General features: G+C 41.7%; 1 protein-coding gene across 1 annotated transcript in view; it reads left to right on the top strand.

Moving 5' to 3' along the window:
• Samd5 (sterile alpha motif domain containing 5) overlaps positions 1-22,825 on the top strand; it is a 53,129-nt gene extending 30,304 nt beyond the window's left edge. The window contains exon 2 of the mRNA XM_057751029.1: positions 18,952-22,825. Within this exon, the coding sequence (XP_057607012.1) occupies positions 18,952-19,014 (63 nt within the window). The 3' untranslated portion in view covers positions 19,015-22,825. The remainder of the gene's footprint in view (positions 1-18,951) is intronic.
• The last annotated feature ends 969 nt before the right edge of the window (positions 22,826-23,794 follow it).

Here is a 23,794-nt window from a genome sequence, read left to right as displayed (position 1 = left end):
ATGGACTGAATGCTTAGTTATTGTTTTCTCTTATGTAACTCCTTTGGATAAAGGGTATATCCCTGAGAAACCTGCCCTCCCCCAGCGGTTAACAGCTGTTCATCTAAGTGAATGATTGGGTGGGAAACAACAAAGAACTACGCTCTTGAGCCCGTCTGCCCTGGAAACCCTGGAGAGGGTCATGCTTACCCCACCTCGCTGAACAAACGACTGTCTCAAGATCATGGCATGATGAGATCAAGACTTGAAGTAATTTTTCTTTTCAGGGCTCATAGTTTTGCTCTTTTGTGTATTGGTTTGCTTAAACAGAGCCCCCACCGGCTAGAAATATTTATACTGCTTAAAATGATAGCACACAGGAGTCAAGGGTCCTTTGCTTAAGAGATCTCTCAAGACAGTGGAGCCAGAATTAGAACTTAGTTTTATGTAAAGGTGAGAAATTTTAACATTCAAAAAATTCACTGTTGTAATGTCCAAATTGTTCATATTAGTGCTGATATGTTTGAAGTGCTTGAAGCAAACTTGAGCATATTCACTAGAATTGTGAGCACACTCACTAGAATTGTGAGCACGCTCACTAGAATTGTGAGCACGCTCACTAGAATTGTGAGCACGCTCACTAGAATTGTGAGCATACTCACAATATTAAAGTTTAGATAACTTGAGGAAGGGCATATAGTTCTGACATTATACAAGCGATAGATAAACATTTACAACTATGCACAATTTTCTTTGTGATTCCCAACACTAAAAATGACACCGCAATGAGCAGACAGTTGATAGGAAAAGATAGGAATTTGTGAAATACGTAATGCATGAGTTAAGATCAACTTCAGGCAATGAATTTGAGAATCTGATTACTGAACATACTAAGAGAGTAGGAAGGACTATAAACACGTTACAAAGGGAGCTATCCTTCCAACTTCTATTTGTTTTGCTTTGTTTGAGTTAGGGTCTCATGTAGTTCAGACTGGTTATGAACTAAGAATTACTCTCACCATCTGACCCTTCTGACTCTGCCTCTCAGGTGTTTGGGATCACAGGTATGTGCCACTACACCTGGCTGGGAAGTTTGAGTTTTAAAAAGATAAATTGTGCTGCAAAATCAGTCTCATGATAGAAATAATATTTGTACATATGCTTATGCAAATCCCATCACTTAGGGAATATTTATTTATATGACTGAAAGATAGCAGGCTGACCATCTGCTGGCCAAAAGTCTAAGGACCAAAGTGCTCCCGAACCTGAAAGATTTTGAGCAGTAGCAGAAGCGAAAAGTTCCACGTTATAAAATTGTTTCATGTGAGGAACGTGCAAGACTATTGGATAGAGTTCCCACCTGGTGATGTGTGTGAGGTGTGCAAAGCAAATAAACTTCCCGTGTAGTTCAAACTCAGGTCTCAGTTCCTTCATCAAAGTAGCTCATCCTGGATATGCAAATGTTTCAAATTCCCGAACCCAGCCATCTGAAACCGGGTCCAAAGCAAAACTGGGCAAGGGTAATTCAGTTTTGAGACACCGGTTTTCCTGCCTGGGGAGAGAGGCTTATGCAAATTCATATGCCTAGAGAAACAACTTGGACCATAGTTATCAAAAATGCTTATCAGAGGAGTACTGTGATACTTTATGAGGTCGTTATTTTTATTAGTCATTAAAGTTATATTCGGAGTACGGCTGACAATAACAATGGCTTCACCACTCACACTGAATGCTCATGTATGCTGGTTGCATAAATAAGAGTGATGCCATCATGTATTTCTTCTTCTTTTTCTTTTCTTTCTATTTTTTTTTCTCTTTTGCAGATTTAGTGCCATGCCTTTGTTATTTTCACAGAAAAGATTCTGATGTTGGTATTATAGGATCTTTTAGAGTTGACTGTGTTGGGCAAGGTGTGTTTGTTGGTAACCTGGGATGCATATAGTATATCCTGTTAAATTATTTTAATTATATTTTTGTATAACATTGTTGGTTTTAGAAATATAAAATCCTGAGTGAGTAGGAAATAGCCCTCATAATTTTGTGGGCTTTTCTCCTTCCTTCTTTCCTTCCTTCCTTCCTTTTTTTTTTCTTTTCTTTTTTTCTTTTTTTTTCTTTTTTTGCTCCAAAATCAACTCTTCAAATCTTGTAGTGTGAAATGTCCTTTCTCATTGTTATAAACAGCAAATGCTTTCAAGGTTAATTCTTTAAGTTCGCAGAACTGAAATTCTTTTGGCAACAAAATAATTCTGAATACTAGTAGGAAATTTATGGATTTCAATTAGAGTTTGTAGTGTATCATAATTCCAGTTTTATATTCCATGCAGTTCAGTGTTTTGGATTTTTAATGGGGCCAGCGCAGTAATAATAAAAATGATTCAAAATGCACCCAGTAATTACAGAGATTTGCTGTTGCCTCTGCATTAAAAATGATGATGATTTATGCCCAGTGAAACTGTGGTCTGTGGCTCTATGTAGGGTAAGTCTTGCTATTAAGCTGCTTATTAGTTATGGTCAGTGATTTAAGGCTTAAGAGCTACATTAGAGGCTGTAAAATTATTTATTTCTTAATAGATAATAGTAAATTTGAAACAGACGTTAGGTTAATTATAATCTTGTACATTAAAGAATGGGTATTAGCCCTTTGTCTCTTTTTAGGTCCTTGGAAATTCATTTCAAGTGAATGGGAGAAGTTTGAGAGGGAATCTGGTCTGGTCGTTTCTGCCCCCTGCTTTGCAGGCAGTGAACGGACCTTGTTTTAAACCTCTTGCCGTGGGTTTTCATTAGCTAAGCAAGTGCTGCTCTTCATTGTGATTTGTCAGACTTCCAGGTTCACGTTTTTTAAAAGAGACCGAGAAACCAGAGAGGTGGGATCCTCTGATTAGGGTGGGATCAGTGAGAGGTGCTGGAGGAAACATACTTATGAATAAATACATTTATTTGGTTTGGCTAGAGGAAGCTTTTCACTATTCCTATTTTTAGTAATCATGTAGAGATTTGCATGTACATAGGTGTGTTCACATACCCATATGAAAATTGGGATTTATGCTTCTTATAGTTTGATATAAGAAATAATTCACTTTAGGTATAAGGATGGAGCAGAAGAGGATTTCCTGGGACTCACTGTGTAGACTAGGTTGGTTCCAAGCTCACAGAGATCTACCTGCCTCTACCTCCCAACTTTTGTTGGGATGAAAGGTGTGCATCACCATGTTTGGCCTAGAACATACATTTCTTGTAGCATGAACTAAGTTTGGCACATGAGTTCCTGTGTAATGCTTAGGTATTATACTAAAGGAAGAAAAGGATCTGAGGAAGACAGGCTCTATCAAGCTGTGGATGACACAGTTGAGAAGACTTCTGAGCATTCAGGATAAGTCAGGCTGTCCTTTAGTGAGAAAATGTCTGGGCTCTCTCAACCTCTAACTCAAAACCATAACATATTAAATATTCATTTAGGACTGGACAGAGTCCTGGGTGGTGTCTCTGAAAGCTTTCTTCCATCTTAAGAATCAGGGATCCATGGCCCTCTTATGACTTATCTCAACACTGTTTTCTAGAGTGAGGCAGGATGTGACTGGTTATTTCTGGCTCCATCCCACGGACCGTAACTTCATTCATGGGCCACCATCTACTGGTCAGTGAGGCTAGGAACCAGACTAAAGCCTTTCTTTGTATTAGAGAAAGGAGAAATAAAACAGCGTTGGATGAACATGATTCTTCATGTCCTACATTATGTAAATGCTTCTGAACTATCAGCATATGATCTCATGAATTCACAATGAAGAAACTACCATGAATATGTGACATCTTTATTTCATGATCTCCCGGCTACTCCTGACCCACATGCTAATTAATGAAAAGAAAATCAGTTGCGTTGCCCAGATTCCTATTGCCGTGGCTCAGTGTGTGCTCGTTTATCCTGGTCTTTTTGACTCTTCCTTCCTTCCCAGCCATTGGTTGCATCCCCTAAGCATACCCTGCTCAGTGGGCTGATGATGTTTCCAATTAGTCTGCCCCACGTTGGGCCCAGCCTCTCCATCACTGACCTCCTTACTCTGTCCCACGTGAATTCCTTCCTTTCAGGAGAATTAATGGTGCACATTCGAAAGATGGGAAAGAGCCATTATTTAGCCGTTTAGCAGAACACTGAAGTTGATAAATCCAGTTACATGTGGTATTAGTTTTCTATTACTGCATAATTAATTACCATAAACTTAGTGGCTAAAAATAATGCCCATTTATCATCTCACAATTTTGTAGGTTAAAATTCTGGGCTTGATCGAGTTCCCTGCTCAAAGCTAGATTCAAGGTCGGAGCTGGATCGGACTCTGGTGGAAGTGTCGAGGAAGGCTGTGCTTGCGAACCCATTTAGGTTTTCAGATGAATTCAGCTCCTTGTAGCTGTAGAGGTGGGGTCTCCACATTATGCTGGCTGGTAGCCACAGCGCACTCTCCGAATCGAGCAGCTGCCTCCTCTCCTTTGCACATGACTTCCACTGTGTTCCCAGTAGCAGTGGTACGTTGTCTTTTCCAAGTTCACATCTCTTTGATTTCTTATTCTCCAGAGAGAGAGAATCAAGGTGCTTTAAAGGGTTAGCAGGATTAGCTGGTTGGTGATTTTCTGCTGTTGTATACTGTAACCACCTCTTGGACATGCAGCTCATCATGTATTCACAAGCCTCTCTTCCACGGACTTAGGAAGGACAGTTCTCCAAGATGGAGAATCACAAGGTCAGTCACAGAACTCTGTCTACCACGTGTGTCTCCAAGACAAGGTAGGAAGGGCATACTGTTCAGTGGAACGCTGCACTTCTGCCCAGGTGCAGACGGAGAAAGAGATTCTTCAATGAAAACTAGTTGTGAAGGTGTCTGAAATTAATCAGGAGAAAGAACGAACTGTTTTTGGTTCACAGAAAAACCCAGCCCAACCCAAGCCAAACCAAGCAAAACACCGCAAAACCAAGAAAACAAACACACCAACAACAAAACCCAAAACAAGAAACAGATAATGGCCATATAAAACAATTTGCATAGCTTTAAAATTGCAAATGATATCGACAAAATTTTATTTAATGAGTGCAATTATTTTTATGTATGAAATCGAAAGATTGATTTGGCGAAGAATGGGTAGTGAAGAGAATGCAGAGGGTGACATCACAGTAGAGAGGTGACACCCTCGGAGTGGAGGATGCTGCTGCTGACTCTTATTAAAAGCCATGCTTTGACTGTACAGGAGTGGTTTAATGGTTTTCTTCTCTGCTGCCTCCTCGGAGAGATCATCACTTGTAAGCTGGTACATTGTCCGTCCCCCCCCCCACCCCCGCATCGCTTCGGTGCTATTTTCACAGAACATGACGGAGTTGGAAGTTATCTCCGTTACTGACATGTCTAATTGCTTGTTGTCTACATTTAAACTCGAATATAAAATGATAAGCATTATGTCTGCTACCACCCTTACCCTGGCAGGGAATACAGAGATCCAATTCCTGTCGGAGTTCTGTTCTTAACTTGCTTAAATGTTGCTTCCTCGGTGATTTCTAAGAACTGAGACACCAGCCCTAACATGGATAAATGCACATATAGAATCTAAATGAGATCAGGTTGCCTTCAAAGGTATGCCCATGCCTTATTTTCTCCTTGGAAGCAAACTTTCCTGGAACTGAACATTTAGGTTTTAGAAACTGTTTAATTTCTAATTTAAAACCATTTCTTTGAGCCATGTGCTAAAAGAAAACATGGTATCACGAACAAGCTTGCACAGGGAGCCCAGAGTGAATTGGTTTCCTATCTTCTGCTTTCTGCCTCCAAATGTATGGCATAGTGTCTCTCTCTCTCTCTCTCTCTCTCTCTCTCTGTATTTGCATGTGAGCACATGCTTGCCCACACATGTCCAGAGGTCTGTTTCAGGCAGCTTCCTCTATTTTTTTCTCCATTAGTGTCTCTCATTGAATCTGGTGTTTGGTACTTCAGCTGGATGGACTTCCAGTGAACCCCCAAGATCTGCCTGTGTCTTCCAGGTGTATAGACAAGCTCCACCAGCCCAGCTTTTCAGGTGGATGCTGGGGACTGAAACACACATCTTCATGCTGGTTGTTCACCCACGGAGCTACCTCCCTAGTCTATGTTGTGGTGTTGTGGTGTGTTCTGCCAGTGCGCTCTTAGTAACCTCTCCTGTCCTGTTTCTCCTCAAAGGGGATTAAGTGCCCTTGCCCTTTAAACTATGACATGCTTTGGTCAAGGAAAGCTCTGGAGGACTGGTGTGGGCTTATCCTGATCAGCATCTTTACAACCCCATTAAAAAAAATCGTAATTTAAATCTCTTCCCTTAGTCTTAGAACAGACAGTACTCCTGAGAGAGATGGTTTGGTCAACTTCGTACCTCAGCAAAGAAAATGGCATAGAACTATAGCTGACCCTTACTAGGCTTGTAAGAAATAATATGAGTGAGAAATAAGCCTTTGTTGCAAACTATTGAAATGCTGGGTCATTTGTTACTGCAGCATAATTGGACCGTCCTGACTGATACAGATGGCCTGGCTCTTGTGTGCATCACTTCAGAAGACCTTGGCCTTAAGCTTATTCTAGCCTCTGCTGAGCAAGCGATTCCAGGCAGACTTCAGCTGACATCACCTAGGTCTGAGCTGACAGCTCATTGGTTTAGGCCCCTGCTTGCTTGGTGCTTCAGCTCCAGCGCCTTTGCTCACTGTCATGGGCTCCCTACTGGAGCTGACTAAGCACTCACATGGATAAACAGGAAGTGCAAGGGACTTTGACAAGCCGGTAATGGGAGCTGCTGGAGAAATGTTTCCCTCCTTGCTCTCCTCTTGCAAGATTCTGAGCCTTGTTTCCCAAGGCTCCTGGGAAAGCAGCATGTAATTGAGCACAGTGGTTAATTCCATTGTACATCTGTACTGGCTTCCTCTCCATTGCTTCATTCTTTTCTCCCTCCTTCTATGCTCAGGAATTACGTTCCTAAACAAACTCCTGCCTAGGGGCCTTGGTCTCAGTCTTTGCTTCCTGAAAGAATAAGACTCAGTCTTCAGCTGAACCAGTCTAAGCATTGTCTACCACCATAAGTGACTATACTGTATATTTGCAGTAATTTCAAAATGCAATGATTTTATTAGTTACATTAGAAATTATTTTTATTAGATGTGTTGATCCCAACACCAGTCATTCCCCATCCCCAGGCACATAGCTAATCTACCTTCATGAAGATATTAGTTCTTAGTCATGACATAGCACATCAGTCTTACTTGGATGAAATCCGTGTTTGCTGGTTTGAGTTGGTGGCTTTCTACGATGCAACAAGACCTTGAACAGATTGTGTAGCCTAAAATAAACAAACTTTAGCTTTTCCTTTTTTACTTTGTAAGTATTGCGATTATAGTGTATGACCAGTTTTATGCAGTTTTGGAGACTGAAACCCGCATTTAATGCATTTTAGACAAGAGTTGTACCAACTGAGCTGCATCCACAGCCCAAATCTACTGGTTATGAGACTGGAATTTTGAACAGAACATTGTGAGAAAAGCTGAAGTGTTAAGCACAATGGGGGTTTTGGCATCACATTACCTCAAAATACTTGGTTGTTCTTCAGGTCTGAGTTGTCAGTCCACCATCGGTGTCTTGTGGTGATGAGGAATTCCCTTCTGTATGCTGTGAATACCACTGGTTAATAAAGAACTGCTTTGCACCTGTAGCAGAGAAAAACTTAGGTAGGCAGGGAAAACTAAACTGAATGCTGGGAGAAGGAAGGCAGAGTAGAGAGAAGCCATGTAGACCCACTGGAGATGGACACCAGAACTTTAGCCAGTAAGCCACAGCCTTGTGGCGATAAACAGAGTAACACAAATGGGTTAAATTGATATGTAAGAGTTAGCCAATAAGAAGCTAGAGCTAATGGGCCAAGTGGTGATTTAATTAGTACAGTTTCTGTGTGATTATTTCAGTTCTGGGTAACCAGGAGGAACAAGTGGCCTCCTCACAACATTGTAAAACAGTTTTATTTTGGAGGACCATAGAAATTGCTGTTTTGTTTGGGAATTGAGTTGTCTGTATTCCAATAGTTCCTAGGCTCTGCTACTCTACTGCTTCCTCTTCAGTCTGTTATGGGAAATGTCAAAAGCAAAACACAGTAAGACAGAGAGTATCTTCAAATCACCCAGGCAATCTCTTTATGTCATATATCAAAAAAAAAAAAAAAAACAGGTCCATAGACATTAAAGGAATTGGTACATTTTGTGGTGTAGGGGAGAGGCATGAGTAGGGAACCATTGGGAAGATGCCGTTCCCTTTCTGACATAATTAAATTCTTGATTGTGATGCTCTTAAATGAACCATGAAACCCTAAGCACTTGCTGTGCAAGTGTGATTTCTAACTGCAGCTTTTTTTTCTGCCCCCCAAATCTGAATGTGAAGGTGTCAGATGCATAACTAATCTTAGCCGAGTCTATATTAAGAAACCGGCAAGGTGTCTTTATTTAACTTGCATATTCCGTGAATGTAATGTAGTGTTAAGTTGCATGATTTCGCACATTGCTCTGAAAATAAAAGCAGCTTCTTTAATGGGAAAGGTTACTTTGTATTTAGTTTCAACAGAAATGAGAAATATAGAAGTAAAACACGAATACACATGATCACAGCAGTTGTGTGTGTGCATGCATGCGTGCATGCACACTTGCATGCTTGCACGCGTACACAAGCTCAAGCATGCATTTCGGGTGCATAAAAGCCAGTGCTTGGGATTGTGTCCTGTGTCACACAGAAAAGGGTGACTCTAACATCCTTTTCTCCTACTCTAAGTTTTCTGAAAATCCTTCACCCCAGTGGGCTGTGATTTTGCTTAGGAATACCTCCATGGTTCTGCACTTAGTTACAGGAAAGGCAAGGACTTTCTATTTCATCCTGGAAGCTCAGTTTCTGAAGAAACTATCAGGGATTATCTGCATGTCTGTCTAATGTCTTTGCTGCAGCAGGGGCAGATTACTGAAGCAGTGAACAATGGCATTTCAAGACCCAACTGTGGAAGAATGAGTGAGAGCAAACCGGCAACCCTGAGTTAAGAGAATAACTATTAGCCTCTTCAAATGCTGCTCCAGACTCTTCCTGCCTGTTACACACCACCCAGTGCAAGCAGAGAGAGATCCCTCATGTCACCTTTGAAATTAAAACTCTGGGTCTTGGCTTTTGCTCATTTAGCCCATTTGTCAACTAAAAAAATTCCGAAGATTCCATTGCACTCACTGGGCAAGTGCTCCAAATCTAAAGGCAGCAGGGCCTTGAGTTAATGCAAAAGATCTCATATCTCTTCGGCACAAACTCGCTCCATAAATGGCATGCTTTATGTAAATATGTTTGACGTTCTTGAATTCCTGGTCACCTTTAAAACAGTATTTTTCTTAATAAAAATACAGTAGGAAAGAAATAAACATGTCATATTGTAATGTGTGGATGTGTGCATGTGCATGCACACCCACATACCTGGAGGGAAAGCCTACGGTTTCTGAAACAATTAAAGAGGTCTTTATGCTTCAACAAGCTGAGGACTATGTCTGTGGCAGTTATGTTCTATAGGGCATGCTTCACAATGCTAAATGAAATTTTGAAAGCTAATGGCTAAACAGTGCTTAAAGCACACACATTACTCATGATCTATTTTAACAATATTGTGGGTGACTAACTCAATAATGCTGCCGAACACCCATTATGGTTTTGTTCAGAAGCTATGCCTGAGCATCTATGCCTCCTTAGGGGTAAGTTTGCATTCCTCAGTGACTGAACAAAACAATGTATAATTTCATGTCTCTGTACAGGGAGATGCTTACACAATGTCAGGTATTGCTCCAAACAATACTTGCTACAACCGTCAGTGATGTGGAACAGGGTGGTGTTCATATTTTGACAGAGGGTACGCTGAAACTGTGGTGACTTTGGATGGACACAAATTCACCTAGGAAGTGATGAGTTTGGGGTTGAATCCAGCCTTGAACTATGCCCGCCAGCGGTTTTCACAGCTGTCCTTGGAGAAAAGAACAAGAAGGTTCCAGAGCTACCTAGAAAATGAATGGCCATTTAAGAGCCCTCTGTCCCCTCTTCTAGCCACCCTGCTTCTACGTCTGCATTCACTTCACATTCATATTTGTACCTATCCCTGCAGCAGGCAGAGATGTGAGCTCTTCTCTCTTCTATCTGTTTGACACTCTGCTTGCTCTTCTTTTACTGGGTATCAGCGCTGCCTAACAGCTAGTGTGCCTGGTTGAGAACTCCAGGGTATGATGGAAGGCGGCCTGTTCTACATGCCTGGCTGCTGCAGGTAGCCCCTTCACACCTCCTCCAAGTTCAGACAGGTGAGGTCAGCCTCCTGAGAGTTGGCCCCGTGGACTTGGTATGTGCTGCTCTTTCAAAGGCCTGAGATGCTAGTCCAGGAGAGCTGGCATCTGAAGGGTCTCTTTTTCCCCTGCCAAAATCAGGGACAAAGAGAGTCATGGAAATACTACAGCTCCCCTGAGCCCTTCCTTCGAGCTGCCACTAAACATGCAAATACGCCCAGGATGGAATTGCTAAAGAGGATTACTGCACTTGTCCCGCTTGCCTGCCCATTTCAATTTGGCAGGTGAGGTCAAGGCCCAGCAGAGGCCACACTTCAGTGTTTGCAGGCTGAGTGTAGATGCTGGGAGAACACGGTAATTCTGATAAAGCAGAAATGCCCGAGTCACTTCAAAAGCTCTTGCTATTTTCAAGGCTGGCAAGCTAAGCCCCCAAGAGAAGCATGCATTTGTGAGCAGACCAGCCATCTTTGCATATCTTCTCACCAGACAGGAAAGGGCATCTCCTCTGTAAGACAGGGAGGTCCCAGGTCTGTCGGACTAAGCCAGATGGGAGGACAGGAGGGTAAGTGCGAAGTGATTGTCCGGGAGGTGTTGTCGTGTGAAAGGGCAAAGTATAATATATTCCAGATGGAGGACTTGGTCTGAGACTCGCTGTGATCTCTCTGGTCTGGGGTGTTTAGAATAATGAAATAGTGCAGTGGGTCTCAAAATGTGTTCTGAAGACACTCCAGGGTGTCCTCCAGGGGACTTTGAGATATAATGTCACAGAGATGTCGTGCCATTATCTGCTTTTTCACTGTGTAGATACGTGCATCCTCAGAAAAGCAATGGTGGACACAAATGCTGTCACATTAACACTGTCTCTGGACTTTACCCCACTACCACACAGTCACAAACCCAGAGGAACCATTCTCCAACATAACAGCCTCGATGATGCAATAGGATTAATAACGAAATGATGAGTTCATTTCATCTCAGCCTTTGTGTATGTTCCCCCACCCCGTTCTGTATTCTGTGTGACAAAATGGAAGTACCACTGGGAGTGCAAAAGGTCCTGTTTCCATGCTGAACATTGATATTGTCTGTTGCTCTGTTTCCTGAACATGCTTCTCTATGCAGCAGCGTTTTCCCCGAAGAGAAAGCTGTTGTGGGTAAGTCACGAGTATTCAGACTGGGATACTTGGAAGATTTAATGAAAAGAGATGAAGTGAATCCAGTACTTTTCTTTTCTTAAAAAAAAAAAAACTATAAATCTATGTGTGTGTGTGTGTGTGTGTGTGTGTAAGCATGTGTGTGCAGTTGTTCACAGGGTCCTGAAGAGGGGATCAGATTTCCTGGAGCTGGAGTTGCAGGCAGTTGTGAGCTGCCATGTGGATATAGGGAACTGAATGTAGAACTTCTATAACATAGCTAGATCTTCTTAACTGCTGAGTCATCTCTAGCCCTTCAACACGGTATTTTAAGAAAGACAACAGATAATATTTATTGTTAATGATGAAGTATGCATGTCTAAGGAGAAAGCAGAAATCTAGGCAACTCTTGAAAGTTCCTTGTGTTTCCTTTTCTTTAATGAGATCTATCAGTGAATATATGTGTTCATAACTATTATGTAATACATACATAAATATATTATAGTCCTTAATGTATTTTTATAAATTATGTTTTCCATAATCCAAGCAATCTATGTCATATATAGACTAGGAAGAGGCCAAGCTTTTCCATATATATATATATAATTAGTGATATAAACAAAATGAAAATTGGTATTTTGAACAATAGCTAAATACTTTACATAACATTGTAGGTTCTGTGTGAATAAAATTCCCCTTCACTAAAAATTACATTTGCATATGCTTTTTAACAAAGCAGTTAAAACTACCGCTAAGAGCATTTGACGAATCCTGTGTGTTGCTGAAAGTGCTCTGCGTTTGTTACCTAAGGGTGTGGTGACAGTTATCAACAGCTATGTGACTTAAATCAACAGAGAGCTTTCCCATCCTGCTTCTCGAGGCTTGAAGGAAAGCACCTTGGGGTTAGGAAGACTGGATTCCTCTAAAGACTCAGGAGGGAGCCTCCTTCCTTGTCCTTCTGGACCCTCTGGTGTGTCTAGCTCTCAGGGCAACTGGGGCTCATTCCTGTCTCCACGTTTCCCTTCAGATGACTGCTTCATCTCTTTTTTATGTGAGGACACCATGCATGGGGTTTAGGGACCACCTGAAATCCCCTGTGATTTTAACTCAGATCTGTGACAAATTCCCACTGATAAAACCCTGTTTCCCACCGAGGTTCCATTCTTAGGATTCTTGAACTACTTCTTAGGTACTGCAGATTGCAAATCCAACTTGACTGTCCTGAGCAGATGTAATTTGATAAGGTAGAACTTGCCAAAGGGCAGAACTGTTCTGCCCTGGATTATCAGCTTTTCCAGAGTAGCTCATCTGTGTCTCGAAGCCTCAGCTTCTCCATTTATTTATTAATTGGGTTCTGGCTCACTAACAAGTTGGTGTGGGGTAGGGAGAGATTATATGCAAGTACACATTCGCAACATGGTGCCTGCCAAGGAAAGAGTTCTCTCGGTAAATGTAATAGTGTATGTCCTATCATGGGTTAGTAGATAGTGAGCGTTATTGTACGCACTTGACACCTTCTGAAATGCCAAATGTATCAGTGAGTAGTAGAAACAGGCATTGGGGTTGATGGTGACTTCAAAGATTGTTAATAAATAGTAGTGCATGATGCTGCTACAAGTAGCACAAGGAGACAGGGAGGGGGAAAACGGAGTAACAGGACCCTGAGTGAGTGGCCCAGGGCGTTGAGTAGACATCAGTGTCACCAAGAGCTTTAAATTGAAGGAGTATGTTTCAAAGAACTACCCTGGAGGACCATGCGCTCTGAAGCACACTCCCTGGGATTTCCAATCTTCTGTGTTGTATTCATGGGCCTGTACCTGGTTCCCATTTGGGTGCCATTTGAAGACTTTGAAACACAGGGCAGAGAGGAACTCTTAAAAGCCCCTCCATACTGTTATTCTGTGCCATCCCATCTGACCTGCTTTCTCGCAGCAGACCAGTTCCCTATCCAAAGTGGGCTTGGTGGACTTCAGTCTTGAACCTTCTCCTTAGAGTTCTCACCTTCTCGCCCATCCTGCAGCCAGTCTTGACCCATCCCTGCTGAAGAAGGAACCAGTACCTTCTCAGGAGCTGCCCTTCTCCAGACCTCAGTTGTGCTGCTGCTATCTGAGACTCTCTGGGCTTTCCTGAAGCATGGTCCCTCTTCCCTCTATGACTCCCCCTCCCCTGATTATCATTCTTGACCTTGGCCATCCTTGTGGCCCTTCCCTGCCTGTGTCAACTCCACTGAATCCCTTCACTCAGGTCTGGAACCATGGCCAAGCTCCCTGTCTGTTCCAAACTGACCACCACTTCTTGTCCTCAGCCATATTATTACAATTCTGAATAGAGAGATGACCTAACTTTGTGGTCCTGTTCTGACTGGCTGTTAATTATTTCAAAACAACAGACAACACGATGCAGAATCCCCCGCAGTTAAATTCCTGAGTCTGTGTTACTGATGGAAGAGATAGATGAGGCTCTGACTCCAGGCCTCGAGGAGCTCCTGCCGTATTGGCTGTCCCTGACTGACCACAGTCCTGCAGGTTATTCTGTGTGTAGGAAGTCATTTCACTTCAAGCACTCGCGGCTGAGGGCTGCAAAGCAGTTTCTTACACTTTTGAAAAACTTAGGAATTTACATAACTATTCAGTTGGAAAAATTATAGCATCAATTAATGCCCCAAGGATAGCATAGACAAAGATGCTTTTGCTTTTTAACCTCCGAGTGTGTTTGTGAGAGTTTTATGAATAATAAGTGGGTAGGAAAATTCCCAGGCAGCCTCTCTAGTATAGTGTGCATTTTCTGGAAAGTTGTGGACAAGTCAAAGAGTGAAGATTAAAAATGTTTGTGTTCAGAGGAGTCATGGAGAGGCAGTTCCTCATAATCCGTTTAATTTGTTCCAGAAAGAAAGCATTAAGTGATCCCTTAGCATACAAGGATAGAGACAGATTGGATAATCATCAGGAACTGTTCATCATTTGACTGAAGACATTTAGGTATTTGTTTCTAAAGGAAAAAAAAATTGATGCTTCTATAGAATCTAAGGGAAGCTACTCGGTAAGGCTTCCCTAGGATAGAAGACTGCTGAAGGTGTTTTATGTGGTAGCTGTCTGTTCAGTATCATATCACATCTTCTTTCTTCTTGGGGCCATGAGCATCCCCAAGCAAAATGCTGAAAAGAAGAACTAAAATGGCCATGAAGACCCACGCAAGCCTAGTGAATCTGTGAAGCTTTTTCCCTATGCAAGTGAAGGAAAATGGGATCCCAACTGACTTTCTAGATTAGAATCTTGCAACAGGAGCTTATTTCAATGAGACATGTGCAAGAATGATAACATAGATGGTTCTAGTGATCGTAACAGTGAGAAAACACACAGAGACAGCATTCCTGGGGAGAAAGATGGAGGTCTGAAACGGAGGTTTGTGCTCACAGAGCTTTCCATTAGAACCAGGCTGTGCTTGTCTCTTCTCTAAGAACAGCCCTGCCTTTCTCGGCTCAATAATAATGGCCAGTATGTCATGGCCGAATAGCAAAAATCCTAGTTTTAGTATGTTATGAAGTTAAAAACAAAACAAAACAAAAACTATCACGAAGCATCTAGATTTTCAACTTTGGTCTTCATCTCTTATCATCTAGGAGACACTGTCATCATCCTAAAATTAAGGTTTGGTTTTTTTTCCTGTGAGACAGCTCCCCCCAATGCAGGAAAAGAATATTAATTATTCAAGAAGACCACTTTTTTTGGAGTAACTAAACACGGATCACACGTGGCTATTGGATTGGCATCTGTGGCTGTTCTTTAGAGTAATATCAAAGTTTAGACTAACTCCTCAGGATGTGTTTAGCTTGCACCACAGAGTTCTGATTGTCTGTAATCAGGGGAAGAACCACAAGCCCCAAAGAGTAACAGACTTGAAGTTGGCTAAAAATCAGAATAATCAAACTGGGAAAAATAAGATCTCAGAAATCTTGATTTTTAAGTGCAGAATAATGGTTTCTTTGTGGGTTGAACTGTGTTTCCCATCATGGCCCCGAACCCTCTGTACGCATACACTGTTTCTCAGACTGTGGTTATAGAGTTGGTAGAGATGCAGAGACAGTAACTGCCAGATCCTTGAAGAAGGAGCCTCCGCTCAAACCTAGAACAGACATGACTGAGAAAGAACCAGCGTAGACCAAGAACTAGGCCTGCAGGTCTCTCATGTGGAGACTGAGGAGTGCCCTCCAAGTTGGGGAGGAGAGTAACAGAACGGACCCACCATAATGTAACCCTTCAGCAGTGATTTAGAGATGATAATTTAGAAGGCTAAAAACAAGCTGCTGGCTACCTTTTAAAGTTGTTATGATTATTTTTAAATTTATCTTATTCTTTTAAGGCAGGGTCTCACTTTGCAGCCCTGGCTTGTCTATGTAGACCAGGTCAGTCTCTTATTTTAAGGAGTTTGTCTCAAAGGACTAGGACTATGGACGTGTACTACCATACCCAGCAAGATATTCTTCCCCACCCCCGCCCTCTCTCTAACTTACACTCTCTCTCCTTCACTCCCTCCCTCCCCTCCTCTCTTTTTCTGTCTGTCTCTCTCTCTGTCTCTTGATAAGGTCTCATGTAGCCAGACTGATCTCAAACTCGCCATAGAGTTCTGATTGTCATGTGTCCTTTTTGAGTGCTGGGAATACAGGTGTCTGCCACCACACTTAGCTTAAAGCAATGCTGAGCATAAAACCATTCTTTTAATCTTTTGACACATCTGGTCTTTAAAAACAAGAAAACTCTAGCAGTTTTAAGACCTGAAGCCAACGTAGTATTCGTTCTTCCTAAGGTTGGGTTAGAAGAAGTTTGGGAGCACACCAGATACAATGTTGCTTCCATGGTTCTTCTTTGCATTTCTCCTCCAGTGCTGAGAACTGAAGTCCGCACCTCACACATGTTAGGTGCGGAGTGTACCATGGAGACACATCTTCATCTCACTTTCATGATGGTTAAGCCAACCTTGCTCACTAACCAAGGAAACGGGCACAAATAACTCTGACTTAACATTATTATATTGATATATAGCAATCAAATATATCGATAGTTTCCTTGGTGGAATGAAAAGAGACCCATTTTTCCTTGAAGGAGAATGCCAGGTAATTTAGGGGGAAAACGAGCAATGGGAAAGTAAAAAGCGAGGTGTGAGAACTGTGCTACTGAATGTAGGCTTGACCCTAAGAGGTCTTTGTTGCTTGCTTAGCTAGTTGGGATTCTGAGTCTGCTCATTTCTATTTCATTTGAGTGGGACTTGTGAGGGCTGCATGAAGCCACAATGCCCTGAGAGCATTCGTAACAGGGGAAATATTAACATTTCCCAAGTCGTGATGCAACACGGGCTCTGCTAATTGCTGTTCTCTGTGGCTGCTCTCCCAACTTGAAGCTCTCCATAACCCAACTATGGAAATCCTGTTTGTCGGCCTCTCGCTCTCTTCCCTTAGGAAGGAAAAATAGCAAATTGCAAGACTCAGCTTGTTAAGTGAATTTGCTTTGCTTTTGTGGAACCAAAGGCAAGTGAGATTTCAGAGGCTGTTGGTTCGCGGTTAGATTTGTGAAATGACTTCATGCTCCCTTATTGCCAAATAAGTTTAATGTGGAGACTGTCAATACTTGAAGGATGTTAGCCTGTCCAAAGGCGTTTACTCTCTTCAAATGTCCCTGGAACATGTGAGGCCATGAAGGCTGTTTAGGTAACTTCATTCAGAGTCCTGCCTCCTCTAGGGCAGGTGTATAAGGGACCTGTTCTTTCTCAGCCAGGGACTGTCTTCCTCCTAGTGACTGCTAACATCCTAACTTGAGTCTCTTTCTGATGCTCACTCTTCTTCTTGACACCAACAGCTATTACCTTGTGCCACAGGGTAAATAGAATTGTTGTTGCTAATATCCTGTCATTTGCTTGTCAACTACAGCATTCCACAATGAAGAAAACTTACACCTTTGTGTTACAATGATCTCTCCTCTCTAGGACTTCACCTTACTCCCCTGCTTCCCTACAGACCATCTCAACAACTTTGCTTGTCAAGATAGATTAAAGATTATGCTACCGCAGACTGCAACAGGAAACGATTTTAATAGAGGTATTAAATTAGGCTAGATTTTTAAAAGGTGACTTTTGAATATATTAATTAATAGTAAAACCTTCTTAGTGTTAGAGCCAAATACCAACCCAGAGGACAATAAATACTTTTCTCTCTGGAAGGAAGAAAAATAAAGCTTGGTCAGTAATACTTCCTACCAGCTTAAATTACCTGATGGTGTCCCCCAGACTAACAGACTAACAGATAATGTGCCAGTCAGCAAGTGGCCATTGCAAAAGCAAGGGTGAGAATTTTAGAGAGGTGTGTAGAATTGTCCTCTAAAGGGGTCCTCTGCCATATGATTTACATTTGGGGGGCATTGCTAAATTTCAAAGACTAAACTTCTGTATAAGGAAGTTTAGTGGAGTGAGAGATCAATTAGGAAAACAAACAAACATATATATATATATATATATATATATATATATATATATATATATATATATATATATATACAGCCTTTCCCAAAAGACCCTTTTCTCATAAACAACAACAACAAAACCCCAAACCAAACAATTGGATCCAAGAAATCCAAAACCAGGGAACAGTCTCAGGTTTCTTTGTCCCTTCACCTCTTCTGTTCTCCTCTCTTTGTCCTTCCTGGTCCCGTCAGGGGACTCAGCACACGGCAGAGTGTAATGGATGGGCAGAAAACTATCATCTGTGGCTGTCTTTCAGTTTCAGAGGAGTCAGTGTGACAATAAAGGGGTTAACACGTCAACCCCTGGCAGAACTTGGAGATGATTAATGTGTTGTAGACCTGAGGCCCTGGACGCGGATGACCACATAGCAAACACATTCTGCTGGGGTACTGCTCTGACAGACACCCTTATTCATCCACCCCCAGCTCTTGCTTCTGAGATGCCTTGCAGAGGAAGTCATTGTTTATGCATACAAATGATAATGATTAAAGATGATTGTGAATCGTCTTTATTTTGGAAGATGCATTCTGAATTAGCACTGGCGTCTACTGTTACAAGTCGAATACAAAAGTTCCCTTTGCACGTGAGATAGGCAGTCATTAGCATTCGAGCATCTGCAGGATGTTAACTAAGGCTCTGTTATTAAGAGTTGCTAGCACATGTATTCAACAATGTGATGGAGAAATCCAAATTATTGCAAGGTAGATTTGAGGTTTTCATTTTCGTTTTTTCACAAGGTATATATAAGAAAAAAAAGTAGACCATTTAAAAATAAACCAAAGGCTTCAGAAGAATATAGTGCGTTCTCCATTTATTATCATAAAAGAGAAAATGAGTATTGAAGAAACGGAAGCACTGAATGCTGTTTTTGTTTTACAAAAGTCTACAGGGTAACCAGAAAGGGACGAGCCTGGCTTGAAGGCAGGAACAGCATCCGTGATGGACTAGGGGAAGGATGGGTAAAACGGAACCTCAGTAACCCAGATATGTTCAAATCCACAGGTCCCAATGGCCGGCATCCTAGCGTACTTAATGAATTGGCCGAAGTCATCACAGAACCGCTAGCTATGATTTTTGAGAGCCCGTGGAGGACTGATGAGGTGCTGAAGACTGGAAAAGGGCATATTTAGACTCTCCTTTCACAAAGGGAACTGGATGATGATGGTGACTCTGGAAACACTCATCAGCTTAAATTTTTGGCTTGGAAAGTTCTGGAATAACCAACTTAGTAAGCTGAATAACTTACGTGTAGCTAGTGTAAGGCAGCAACGTGCTGCCCACGAAAATCCATTGAACTTGGTTTAAAAGGACACTCCATGAGGGACTAAGTTCAATACATCTCTTGGAATTTCTCTCCTTTGCTCTTTGAATTTTTCATTGTAATAGATGGGGTTAAGACTTGTGGGTAATTACTAATTTTAAGTATACTATACCAAAAAAGGTTTCTTACAATAGATAATTAATTATATCACTTTCAAGTTAGCCTCTATCTCGAGAACAGTAACTTTCATTTTATATTTTAACAAACAAGTTATTCTACTTTGGCTAGAGCTCTGTTTTTATTAAGTTGTGATATGTCGTATAATCCTATATAAAGTAGTTTGGTGAAGGAACTCTTACTTTAGGTGCTTCATATGGTGAGTTCACATATAAATAGAAGCAGAATACTGACAGTTTAAGGAAGAAATTCTTTTCTAACTTTTTAAATTTAATCTGGTGGAGGTATGTTGTTCCATTAGGAGTGCTGTGTCCTGACATGATATTGAACACATGAGTTGTTTCATTCTTCCTTGCCCGGAGTCTTCCCCAGCCCCCCACTTCCCAAGTTGCCTTGTATCATCTCCCTCTCTTTAGTAGACTTCTGATACCAGTTTTGGGGCAGGGACGTGACCTGTGGCAGTAGGCAAGAGGAGCCTTGTCCATGGACCAGTACTTGAGGAAGATAGAGGGAAATGGGTGGGAGTGAGGAAATTAACACGAATCTGGAGTTTGGGGGTTTGTTTTATTTTCCATGTCTCATCGTTATTCCCTTTGGATGTTGTTAGTTTGAGTTCCTGCTAAGAAAATGCAAGAGTGAAGATAGGGTCTGATCTTAGATGAGAGAAGGCTATGGGAGATTAAACAATGCCAGCAAGCTGTGGGGGCTAGCAAGTTGAGAGAGCCCCTCAGCTGTCCTGTACCGTGGAATTGTCCCTTCACCACTCAGAAGTACATCAAAGATGCAGGCTTATGTCACTAAAATTATGGACAAGAACAGGAAACCTTTAAAGGCAAGAGATTGGCATTCAGCTTGTGTCTGGGAACAGGTAGGCAATTAAGAAGGGATGAGATTTCCAGAGGCATTCCTGGCACAAATACTGTTTTTAAAATCTAAAATTTAAACACTCGAGCTGCTTTCAGAGATTAATTTATCACTCTGTAAAGCCTTTCTCGAGATTAAGTACAGATGTAAGGAAATTAACTCCCAAGAGCATGTTGTGAGTGGCTCCTTCTCCAATACAATCAACTGCTCCGTCACCTTTTCAAATAAGCTGTTCTTTAAGATACCTGTTAGACTTTCTTATTTTGAAGAGGTGTGGGTGTCTGCATAGACCACTGATATGATTTATTGTGATAATGAATTGCTTCCTGGTTGAGACCTCATTTCCAGGTGCCACCTCCGTGACGGATTTATTTCACAGATGTCCATTTGCATGCATTTGTTGAACTGTGGCTAGTAAGGACCCAATTTCTGAAAAAAAAATCTATTATTTACCCTAGAGGCAATAAGAATAAAATCCTTTGCAACCAAAAAGGGCTCTCACGTCCTTTTAAGTTTTATTTTCCATTTCAGTGATGTCCGACTTCAATTATTGGGCTGAATTTAAATCTTGTTTCTACGCCACATTGGAATTCGAAATTAACAATAGCCTACCTAAATTATGAGTCACAATTTAAGATGGTAGAATAGCCAGTGGGTCTGAAAGGTTTCTTGGGTAAAGAAAGGAGAATAAAGCTCCACGGAGAGAATCAGTGAGAAGGAGCTTGCTATTTTTTTCCTGTGCATTAAATCAAAATGAGGTAAGACAGCATACCAAAGGAACTCTGCCCTTGAATTGTTCTATAGGGACTTATCTTTAGGAAGAGTCAATTTATCAGCATGTCTTTTCCTTTTATCTAAATACTGGTGATTTCATTAATATCTGAATGTAAAAAATGAAAATATGATAACAGCAAGACTTGCGCCTTGATATGTCAATTCATAGTTCCCATGCAAATCAGATTCTAAGTGACAGGGTCTTATTTTATAATATTGAGAGGCTTAGAGAATCACAGCAAAATTTTCTTCATCTTAAAAAAATTGGGAGTGTATGAAGAAATCCAACTCATGCAAAATATTGCTTCATCAAGTAGAGTGGCACACATCTGTAATCCCAGCTGAATTCCAAGTTCGAGGCCAGCCTGGGCTATGTAATGAGAATTCTGTCTCCATAAACAAATCAGAACAAAACAGAATAAAATAGGTGGGACTATGGAGAGAGCTCAGTTAGTCAAGTTTGTGCCATGAAAGCATGAGGACCAATGTTTGAGCCCTAGAAGATACCACGTAAAAAAGCCAGGTATAGCAGTATGCACTGGGGAGGACAAGATGACAGACCCCTGGGGCTTGCTGGCTGGTCATTCTAGCCTACTTAGTGAGTCAGTCATAGGCCAATGAGGGACCCTGTGCCAAAACAATCAAAGCAGAAAATCCAAAACAAGATGTTCCTGTAGAGCAACACCTGAAGCTGACCTACACATGAGTATGTATGTGCGCACTTGCGCACACACGCACACACATACACATACACGTGAAAACACAATTAGGGAGGGAGGAAGAGAAGGAGGAGGAAAAGAGAGATATTTCTGGGCATAAAGAAAATAACAATTTAAGGAAAAAAATAAAGCCAAAAATCTCAGAAGCAAATGTATAGCCATACAAGATAGTAGCTTCTCAGTCCAGAAAATCAAGTATTTTTTTAGATCAGAGAAGTTTGCATCATGGTTGGTAATTTGAACTACAGGAGGACAGGGAGCATGAGGGCTTCCTTTGAAATTACTCAAATCATAGTTCAGATTCTAGAACAATCCCAGTAGTGCTTTATTGAGCCAACACTCCAAGGTACACAAACTCTACGGTAGCTTGAGGAACCATTGCAAATAACACTGAAACTTAAAGCTTCTTTTCTTTCATCCATAAAATGGCAAAAATAAATATCCCTTCCACTTAAGAAGCTTAGGAGTTCTGCAGCTTATATCTATTTTCAGTCCTGGGCTCAGACATGGCATCAGCAAGCATTGACTGTCTCTCTCCCTACCCCTTCCTGAATGTCAGTGATTTTCTTCATTTCTTTTTATGTGGAAGAGATTACTTAAAACCAACTAGAGAACCAAGTATATATTGCCATGTTCTGCTGTTGTTCATTTAAAAAGGCCTTTTGCTTTTGAGGGGGGCTCAGAAAAAGCTACCCCCTGTTATCATACTAGGAGTTCAGTGAATGATTAGTAGCGGAATGAAGAGAGTTTGATTTAACAATAGGCTGGGAGATGGCTTAGTCAGTGAGATGCTGCCCTTTGAAGCACACAGAGCTAGTTAGACCCCAGAATCCTCATTTAGAAAGGACAAGTCTTTGTAATCCATTGCTGGAGAGGTGGAGACCATTGGACCCCTGGAGCTAGCCTGGCCTACTTGATGAGCTCCAGGTCAGTGAGGGACCCTTGTCTTTCTCTCACATGTCCATAAGGTAGATGGAATCTGACGTACAATATCTGAGGTTGTCTTTTGACCTGCACACACACCTCCTGCTCTAACATACACACACATACACACACACTAGAAAGGGTTCAAATTGTCTGGAGAAACTGTCTTTTTTTTTTTTTTTTTTTTTTTTTTTTTTTTTTTTTTTTTTTTTTGATGTATTCATTACTTTTATTCTTTTTTTTTTTTTTTTTTTTTTTTTTTTTTATTTTTATTTTTTATTCTTTTTTAATTAAAATTTCCACCTGCTCCCCGTTTCCCATTTCCCTCCCCTCCTCCCAAATATTGCCCCCTCCCCCCACTCCCCTCCCCCTATCCCCACTCCTCTTCTCCTCCCCCCACACCATTCCCCCTCCCTCTCGATACTGAAGAGCAGTCCAAATTCTCTGCCCTGCGGGAAGACGAAGGTCTTCTATCTACGTCCAGGAAGGTGAGCTTCTAAACAGGCTAAGCTCCCACAAAGCCAGTTCATGTATTAGGATTGAAACCTAGTGCCATTGTCCTTGGCTTCTCATCAGTCTTCGTTGACCGCCATGCTCAGAGAGTCCGGAATCAACCCATGCTTATTCAGTCCCAGACCAGCTGGCCTTGGTGGGCTCCTAATAAATCAGTTCCACTGTCACAGTGGGTGGGTGCATCCCTCGTGGTCCTGATTTTTTGCTCTTGTTCTCCCTCCTTCTGCTCCTCATTTGGACCTTAAGAGCTCAGACCGTTGCTCCAAATTGAGACTCTGTCTCTACCTTGATCCATCGCCAGATGAAGGTTCTAAGGTGATATGCAAGATATTCATCAGTATAGGATAGGGTCATTTCAGGTTCCCTCTCCTTAGTTGCCCAAGGTACCAGCTGGGGACATATTCCTGGACACCTGCGAACCCCTCTAGAGTCAAGTCTCTTGCCAACCCTAAGATGGCTCCCTTAGATAGGATATATACTTCGCTGCTCCCGTATCCATCCTTCCTATATCCCAACCATCCCAATCCCCCGAGCTCCTCCCATCCTCCCCTTCTCATATTTCTCATCCCATTTCCCCTTTGCCCCATGCCACCTCACCCGCAAGTTCCCATTT

Source organism: Chionomys nivalis, chromosome 2, assembly GCF_950005125.1.
Source record: "Chionomys nivalis chromosome 2, mChiNiv1.1, whole genome shotgun sequence".
Classification (NCBI taxonomy): domain Eukaryota; kingdom Metazoa; phylum Chordata; class Mammalia; order Rodentia; family Cricetidae; genus Chionomys; species Chionomys nivalis.
Note: the sequence above shows the minus strand (reverse complement) of the source record. Positions and strands in the feature narration are given on the sequence as shown.